The following is a 9,707-nucleotide window of genomic DNA, read 5'->3' as shown; positions in this document are numbered from 1 at the left end:
AAGCCTGAGTGTTCTGTGATGTAATTTACCACTGTAATTGGGCCTCCTGGCCTGTTGTGGTACAAAAATAAAATAAAATAAAATTATTATAGAATATTAATGAAAATTATTTACTGTTAATTTGTTTTATAAAAAAATATTCAAAGTTGCCATTTAGCCATATATATTTCAAGGTATAGATATTATTTGATGTAGGGACATTTATTATCCGGACTGTTTTTATTTTCCGTATCATTGTTTTGTTTAGATATTGTTCTACTCGGTATATTTTGGAACCTGGCAACAAAGATGAAAATTAATACATATACAATAAGTATTACACTATGCAATCGCATTTTTATTAGATAGACGTTGATAAAATATATTATGCATGTGTCGATTTTAAAATACTCCCATCAGAAAAAAATATTTATGGATAGGAATTAATGAAATATAAACCTGAAGCAAAAGACACTACAACAAAAAATATTACGGACAAAATTTTTGTTATTGCAGCTATTTCGATAACACAAAATCTTTGGTAGATAACACCTTGGTACATTTATATTCTGATAATATGTAACAGTTTTTATCTAGGTGTATTTTGTTTAATTTAATAATTTATTTAATTTAATTTATTTATTGAAGTATTATTTATTACACAGCACCATTTAATGAGTGAGTTCATAGGTTTTTAAAATTATATATATATGTGTGTTAATAGACTATCAAACTGAGAAAAAAAAAAAAAAAATTATGTATCGTAGAATCAGAGCTATGATTTTTTTTAAGTTTTGTAAATTTTGCTACCCTGCCAGTGATATCACAGTTCTAGTTGGTGAGTTCTGCTGATTGGTGAGTGACTTCCTGAGAACCAGAAATCTATTGGTTGAATCGGAAGAACTTAGGACATAATTCAAAGTATGTTGTGTAATTCATTTTTATTAATTTTTTCATACATTTTTGAGATACTTAGCTGTACAATGACAAAGTTCAGCCCTATGGGAAATTGAATATAAAAAATGTATTCATAGTTAAAATTAGAGCATTAAATTGTAATGGCGAAGTTTCTTGAAAATGATAAAAATTAGCCACTTTGAATGACGTTACTAATTCTTCCAAATCAACCAATGATAAAAGAGTTGTGATGGATTTCCAGTTTATGGTAATTTAATTGAGCAATCAGCGGAACTCGACGAGAAGAAGGGGAAGAGATCTTTAAACTTCACATGTGAATTAATTTTTAAAAAAACTCATAGCCTTGATAAAATAAATTTAAAAAAACGTTTTTAGCTTAGTATAATAGTCTAAATAAAAAAAAACCACTGAGCCTCTTAATAAATGCTCTAATTTTTACCACGTTTGAGGAAACATTTTTTATATCCAATTTCCTGCAACACTGAACTTCATCATTAAAACAAGCACAAATACAGCACGGCAGAAATTAAGTGTACTAACGTAGTACCAGCCATTATGAATACGCTCGCTGACTTTCTAACCAAATGGTCGTATAACTACATAAAAATATTCTCTTGCACAAAATACTCACAGCATTCTTGAGTAAAAAATCAACCTAATCAATAATAAATATTATGTACTTACTTCTTCATTTTAAAATCGGTTTTTTTTTCATTTTTTGCAGGTTTGGGTTTGGATTTAAATGTCATAACATATTTTTTTACCAAATCCACCTTATTTGCTTCCGGTGGTCGCATTTTCAATTGCCATAAATCTCTTTCTTGAATCCACAGGCGCTGGTACTCGTAGGCAAGTAGTAAATACATATTTGCTCTTCCTTCCTAAATAAAATAGTAAATTTCTATAATTTATTATTATACAAAATTATTCAATGATTTTTTACTCTGCTCTATTATAGTACAGTTAATATATTTCAGTAGAAGACTAAATTTAAAAATACATACCTTTTCTACAACTCGTTACTGGCAAGTTTTTTTAGTTTAGTTAGGTGTAAAATTTTAAAGATTTTGTGTAACATTTAAATTAGTTCTTAGTGGAAGTTCATCGTAATTAATAAAAGTAAAATTTTAATAAATGACAGCTTAGTTTTATGGACCGATGACCAGTTTCATCGCTCTCGCAACATCGTCGGACTGGTATGGTTTCCAAAAAGTGTACACATGAAATGTGAGTATGCATAGGGTGTTTATTTTTTAAAGTAGTTAAGTGTTTTTATTTATATATTTTAAGGGAATAATATTTATTTACGAATAATCAAAAGAGAATTAGGAAGTTTGGTGGTTTTTTTTATTAGTCAATGAACTATTAAACCAAGCCAAAAAATTTTGATGTATCGTATTATCATCACTATTATGCAACTCGCCAAAGATAACTAGTGACGTCACACGTAGAGTAATTTCAAAATCACAAATTTCAAAAATCGTAATTACGATAATACAATATAAAATCTTACAGTCTGTTAATAAATATAAAAAAATCGCTCATAATTACTTACCATAAACTGCCATGGTACCTGTTCGTACTTATAATAATCTGATGAAACAATATGTCCATAATAACTCGCAGTACGTATTGGTAATGTTCTTTCCCATTTAAGTTTACCCATTTCCCTAAACCATGAAATAAAATATATAAACTTGTGAACCTTTTAATAATGCATTTTTTACTGAATGTTTAACTCTATTCTAATTTTGAAATATCTTTTTATACAAGCAGGCACTTATAATTTATTTTTTAATTTTATTTTATTAATTTTTCACGCCCATAAGGCTTTTACATACATGGAAGCTATATAAAACATGAGTATATAAGCAACATAAAATTTGAAAAAATACAATATAATGAAATAAAATATAGGAATATTGTTTAGGAGTATGGTTGGTATAAAAACAAAAAGATGAGTTTATAAATTAGTACCTAAATAGTAATATTTATACTGCATTTTTTTTTCTCAATATAATTTTTAAAAATAACTGTTTGATATTCCTTTGACTACAGTGCAGATTATCGACTCCTTGGATTTGTGAAGTTTTGTGTGAATTTAGTCAGTTATACGAGGGTCGTTTGGCGAGCTAGGCCTAAAAGAATGCACTATTTTCATTGTTTTTATCATTTATTTTCCAACACAGTCCCCTTTTAGGGCAATACACTTCAAGACAACTTTCCAACTTCTTCATCCGTTCCGAAAAGTCATTTTGCTTGAGCTCTTCAAAATAGTGTAAGTTTTCGGTCATTACTCCATAGTTTGTTGGAAAAACGGCTTCCTCCGAACTATTTTTTTTGGTCCCAAGAACAGGAAAAAGTCACAAGAGGCTAGATCTGGTCAATACAGTGGGTGGTCGTTTAATTTGTAGCCTGATTGGTTTAATTTTTCCTGCACGATGGCCGATCTGTGAGCGGATGCATTTTCATGATGGAAGAGAACTTTTTTTTTTGCGAGCCAAACCAGGGGGTTTTTTCTTCACTTCGTCAAAATAGTCCAATATTACTGCATAGTAATCTCCAGTTATTGTTTTATCCTTTCGCAAATAACCAATAAGAATAATGTCTTTCGCTTCCCAAAAAACAGTCACTATCACCTTACCATTGAAGTAGTGGACCCACGTTTCATCAGCAGTGATGTATCAACGAAAAAAATCCTACAGGTGATGTTTTATCTTCGCCAAATCTGTCTCACGTGTGTATTTTTGGTCGATAGTGAGCAAATGCGCCATCCATCGCGCGGATAGCTTTTTCATATCCAAATGTTTGTGTATGATGGTGTGTACATGCTCAGTTAACATGTTTGCAACCTCTGCTAGCTTACGGATTTCGATTCGACGGTTTGCCAGTCATATATCATATGGATTTTGTTGAAGAGGTGTAGTGATGATATTTGAGAGCCCTGAGCGGTCATTGTTAAAAACATTAGTACAACCAGGAATAAATTCAGCTTTCCGAAATTTAACTTGCTAACGGCATGCAAACTCGCCATAAAATGCATCCAGGTCGGCATTGATTTCTGCATTATTTTTCCCTTTCGTGGGAAGAAACTTAATCACTGAACGATATTTTACTTTTTCCATTTTTCACGAAACACACAAGCTGCTTGCTTGCGACGGCCATAAAGCCCATAAAAACCAAACTAATTGTTATTTTTGCTTAAAATTTTGACAGATGTCATGTGTTGGATGGCAGATGTCACGTCAGATATAACGCCATCTATCGAAATCGAAGGCTAACTTTCCGTCAAACGACCCTCGTATATTAGTAAGTAAAATTTTATAATAGTGTGATAATAGCGAGTTGTTGTACATATTAAATTTAAATATTTAAATAAATCACAAAAACAAAAATTGCAAATATAAATACTTTAAAAGTCTAGGCTTATACGAGTACATCCATCGATTTTTGTGAAGTAAAAACTTAAGCTTTTGAAGAAATATAAATTTCAAATTCAGTTTTATGCTTACAATGATTTTAACTTCTCTAAATATTTATATACAGGTGTTCTTTAAACCCTGTCACATCCGAAACCACGATGATCAGCACGGGCAAGAAGACATATTGGCATATTTAAAAATATATTTAGAACGAAGAAAATTTGTAAAAATAAACTATTAAAAAATAACAAATGGTTGCTTACTTCTGCAGGGGAGAAGCGAAGGGGGCGTGGCCGCGTGGTTAAGGTGTGTCAGACTCCCCCCTCCTCGTTTCTCTCCTGCAGAAGTTAGCAACTATTTGTTTTAATATTTTATTTTTTTAAATTTTATTCATTCTAAAAATTTATTTTTATGTGCCAATATGTCTTCTTGCTCATACTGATCATCGTGGTTTCAGATGTGACTGGGTTCAAAGAACGCCCTGTATTTATTCTTATAAAATAAACGTATGTACATTGAGTTTCTCTTCGGACATAATATTTTGGTGGAACTGCATTTAAATTATAATAAGAAAAATGCTTTCTGCTTATTTTCCTTTTTTTTTTTTTAATAAAAAGGAAATATTTGCGTTTTTATTATTTACCCAAATATTTCGATTTTGAGGCCATTTTCAATGGGTTGTAAATAACACACTTTTAGAAAATGGTAATCAAGTTGGGGTAGAGTGGAGTTCGAACCTCAGACCTCTGATCCATGAGGCCGCAACACTAGCCACGGGACCACAACCCGATTTGATTTATAAAATTTTCACCAGCGATCGAGTTTCACCATTCTGATGTCAGTCACGACAAAACCTGGTCACTGGCAAAAATTTTATAAATCTAAGTGGAAATACTTATATAAAAAATATAAACCTTTAGTACTTACTTTTTTAATAGGTACTCTGAATTTCTCCAATAAATAACTTAATCCCCATCGCTCCGAGATAGTAAATATATTAAGGAAGTATTTAAGTAGAAAGTGTATATTGTAGATTACTGTACGTGCTACATACGTCACTTTTAGATCAGCAATGTACGTACAATAATCTAATACCTAAAATATAATACAGGTCACAAAATGTATAGTAAGTAACCGGTTATATTTCTCAAACCCTTATCTGCCAATATTGTACAGGACACTTCATTAGCAAAAGTGATTCAGATGCCAGTCAAGGTAAAGCACTGCTTTCAAACAAACCATCATGCCGTTTTCCATAGGGGTAGGCAGAGGATAGAACACAATATCGCTGTCTCCATACATACCTTGACTCCTCTAGATTCATGCACACACACTGATTCTGACATGTCAGCCTTCAAGTACTTGAATTAGGTCACACGTCTTTCTAGTTTTCTGCATCCATCAACATCCGCATCATAAATCCTTTTTTCGCTCTACGCGTCCAAACCAATGCAGAACTCATTTCAATAATACTAGCCTCAGCCACACAGCACACAAATCTTGACATTTGTACATTTCTCATACATAATTTTACCACATTCGCCTGTAAGATCGCATTTTGACAGCATTTAGCATACTTTCAGCATTGTTTTTCCAATTCCTTACCTCACACTCGTACATCAGGGTTGGAAGCAGAACTCCATCGTGAACTGCAAATTTGCCTCCTACGACCGACATCCAGCAAGGTTGATTTTAGCACCCTGTTCCCGGCGTTCGCCCTCCTTTCAATATCTTTCCATCCCTAGTAAGCATACTTCCCACGTGTTAACGGTCTTTAAAATATTATATAAAGCACCTTTTAGATTTGTTAACTGAAGATGCATGTGCATGACAAAACATTTACGCCACAATATAATAATCTTTGTTGAATTGCAAATAAAAAATGTTTTTTTTTACTTTTGGTTTGTTATGTATGACCCATACTAAGAAAAGAGAAAGTGTACAAGAGATAAGGTTGTGGAATATATTCAAAGAAAAAGCAATAATTTTGTTAAATTTTTAATAAGTTTTTTTTTGACAATATTCAAGTTAAAATGTCAGAGCCGCTCCAGGTGCATGTTTAGAGCTTTCACAGAAGTTACTGCAAGACGTTATCACAAATGTATCTGAAACAAAAGTAAAAACAAACTATATTAAACTGAAGTCATACTCCCCATTTTTTTTTTTTAATGTCGAAAACATTTTTTTAGTAGTTTGTTAATCGACATAATTTATTATGGCATTTTTTTATAAAACTAATATGGAAATAAGATTAAAATATTTCAATTTTCAGACCATTTCCTAGTCAAATCATTATTTATAAATTATTAATAAATTATATTAGAAAAACGGGAATCGAGTTGTGGTAGTGGGGTTATAGCTTATCTCACTCAAAACTTAACCTAAAGTCTGTTGATTTTGAACATTTAACTAAAATTATTAAAAATTAAAGGTACTGGTTAATTATTTTTTTCTCTAATTCCACATTAGTGATATGAGATGCTCACATTCACTTTAGGGGATTTTTCCGATTTCTGTATTGACAAAGGCTAAAACTTGTCCATTTATCGCGAAATAACCTTACCGTACAACACAAAACCTGGGCTAATTTTAAAGTAAATAAACAAAATAACACAGCAACTTTTAATCATTATTACTATTTTTTGGGAAATAATTATTGTTGGCAAGAAGTAGTGACCCAACAACGTTAAATTAAAGTATATATCAATGGTAGCTATGTAAAATTTTTGAACATGTAATCTTGGCGGTACAGCTGGTTAAACATATGTAGATTTGTCTGTGTTATAATTTTAAAAAACTGTTTTTGAATTTAGGATTTGGCCAGAACACCCAAGTAGAGATGTGAAAAGGCCATAAAAAAACGAAGAACGAATTTAGGATTATAGCTTAGTGAACTTCATGTGGACATTAGAAAGTTATGTTTAATTGGCTGTCCGGAAAATATAACATTTTCAGCTGAATTGTTGTGGACACATTCCAAATAGACATGGCGCAGGAAAAAATATTGTATGAGATTCCTAGTACCAATGATTGATTTGCAACTTCTTGGCGTGGAGAACCCAAATTAATATACCCAAAACAGAGCTTAGTCTTTCTCAAATGACAGAAAAAATGGCTCTACTCTGGGAGTAAGTAAACAGTAATTAGCACTAACCTTTCGGATTCAATCCCAGATACAGCAAGATGGTAAGGAATAAATCTGGAAAGAAGGGACAAAAATCAGACAATTGGACATGACGGGACTCAGATCATTGTGAAAAATCAAGTTTTTTTTTTTGTATGATCGGAAAAACGGGCATAAAGCTCACATGTTCCCAATACAGAAGACAAAGTACTTATAGATAGAATAGCAATATAGTCAAGTCAGCAACAAACACAACCCATAATGACTGTCGGCAATAAATTTTGAATGACTGTTTAGATTCCTTAAATATATCCAACCCTTTGCCGACTTGGAATAAATGATGAAACGTTCGTTGAATTCTTGATAGGGGTGTGTGGTAACCAATATTTGATTTATAAAGATTGCCAAAAAAAAATGGTTGGTGATGTTGACTTTGTACAGAAAAATTAATATGTGTAGTTAAGTTTTGTGCGTCTACGGATGAATGTATTATTTTAAGTAGGTTAAGTATGTCTGATGATTTACGCCGTAGGATAAACTAATTCAATGGAAATGTTTTAGCTTATCATTGCATATTGACCAAATGATAGGGGAGAACTCTAGAATACTTCGGCAGAGAGATTTATACAGTGATGAGAATAAGTGGATTTTTGAATGATTAAGTTATTCTTAAGATAAAACCTGGTGTTAAATGTACAAGACTTAATACTAGGTGTTGAAATATAATAAGAATTAATAAAATGATATTCAATATTATAACGAAACAAAATAGGCAGGCATGGCTCGGTAACCACGAGTCAGGGACACGTTAATTTACGTGGCAGAGAATTTACTCTTTTTCAAATTAACGTAAAAATAAAGAGAATGGTGACGCGTTGATACTAAATAAGACAAAAACGCTCTTGATGATACCTCTCATAAGTGATTGACATTTCTATACCGGTATGGCGTACAAAACAAACACGTGGTAACAAATGTGTCTAAATCGGTATTTTATGAGTCGGAGGCTTACTGAATACTCGAAAACGAGTGTAAGCGAGTAACACGGTGCTTACCTTAGTTTATTTGGACCTCGCACGCATCTTCCTGCGTTTACGCTTCAACCTCCGCATACGCTTCTTACGCCACTGAAAATAACAAAACACGAATTATAAAAACACTGAACCACGTATTTACGAAAGGTGATAAACACTATCGGCGGTTTAAAAGATGATAAATACCTTAGCTCTCATATTTCTTAAACCTCGAGGATTAAACCTGGAGCCAAAAGAAACCTTCACACGAGCTGATGGCGTGAATAGAAATGGCAGAGAAAACGACAGATATTCCGAAAGCCAGCGAAATCTTAGAGAATATAGGAAACGGAAGTAATATCAAAGTGCTGCCACTACATTAAAAAAAAAAAAAAAACATCAATAAGTAGGTACTATAATGATAAATACAAATCTAGAATGTAACTGAAGGACGCATAACAAAGTATTGAAAACGCATAGTTTTTACAAATCATCGTTGCACATCAAATATGAGGCTGTGAAAGTGAAGTGATGTTTCGGAAAAAACTTAAAATCCACTTGTTCTCTGAATCATTTGAATAAATCCGTAGCACGTGACAACAAAATAAATTAATTTAATTAAATTACAAATTTAAAAGCTTCAATTAAATTAACTTTACAATAGAATCACCATGTAAAGCGCCCTTGAGGTATTTTATTACGAAAATGGCGCTTTATAAGTTATCCATAATAACATAACATGTGACTCGGAGCACATGCTGAGAAAATCGATAAAAACGATAAAAAAAAAACTAAACCGAAAATAACACCTCTGTGTATGGACGAAGTAGGAATAATATAGTGTTTTTCAATAAAGTAATAAAGTTATTTAAAATATCAATTACTTTATGCTAAAAAATCGCATTTTGATGATTTCCTCAGAATGTGCTCCGAGTCACATGGCCCATATTTAATGTGCAACGACGAAATAGTATTAAACTTTTTTATTTTTTGACGATAAAACCGATTAAATTCTTTGCAAATGAAATAAGTTGACACACATATTTGTATAATGCACACATAAAAATATATTTTTGCTTTGCCTTATTCTTACGGGATACATAAATTTCGATAAATTTCCAAACACTCTTCGTTTTAAAATTTGTCCGTAATTTTTTTTGCCGTTTTTATTTTTTCGTTTTGTTGTTTTTAAATACAAACATAATATGCATTTCATTGTGTAGTTTTTTTTTGCAGGTACCATGTTTTGGT

The 9,707-nt window shown here is 31.8% G+C and overlaps 1 protein-coding gene and 1 long non-coding RNA gene across 2 annotated transcripts; both read right to left on the bottom strand.

The window, feature by feature from the left end:
* Positions 1-51: 51 nt before the first annotated feature.
* On the bottom strand, positions 52-2,635 carry LOC148279670 (uncharacterized). Its single transcript, XM_088229589.1, has 3 exons — positions 2,453-2,635; positions 1,582-1,778; positions 52-276 (listed from the first exon to the last, which is right to left on the bottom strand). Exons 1-3 carry the CDS (start codon positions 2,561-2,563, stop codon positions 183-185), a joined length of 402 nt encoding a protein of 133 aa, XP_088085715.1. The 5' UTR covers positions 2,564-2,635; the 3' UTR covers positions 52-182.
* A 3,669-nt stretch (positions 2,636-6,304) lies between these two features.
* On the bottom strand, positions 6,305-9,355 carry LOC148279669 (uncharacterized). Its single transcript, XR_015822815.1, has 5 exons — positions 9,341-9,355; positions 8,664-8,830; positions 8,499-8,570; positions 7,474-7,518; positions 6,305-6,424 (listed from the first exon to the last, which is right to left on the bottom strand). It is a non-coding gene; the product is annotated as an uncharacterized LOC148279669 (long non-coding RNA).
* Between the last annotated feature and the right edge of the window lie 352 nt (positions 9,356-9,707).

This window comes from Micrasema longulum, unplaced genomic scaffold, assembly GCF_059751315.1.
Source record: "Micrasema longulum isolate JH-2025_06_02 unplaced genomic scaffold, ASM5975131v1 h1tg000683l, whole genome shotgun sequence".
NCBI lineage: Eukaryota > Metazoa > Arthropoda > Insecta > Trichoptera > Brachycentridae > Micrasema > Micrasema longulum.
This window is presented reverse-complemented; position numbering and strand designations above follow the sequence as displayed.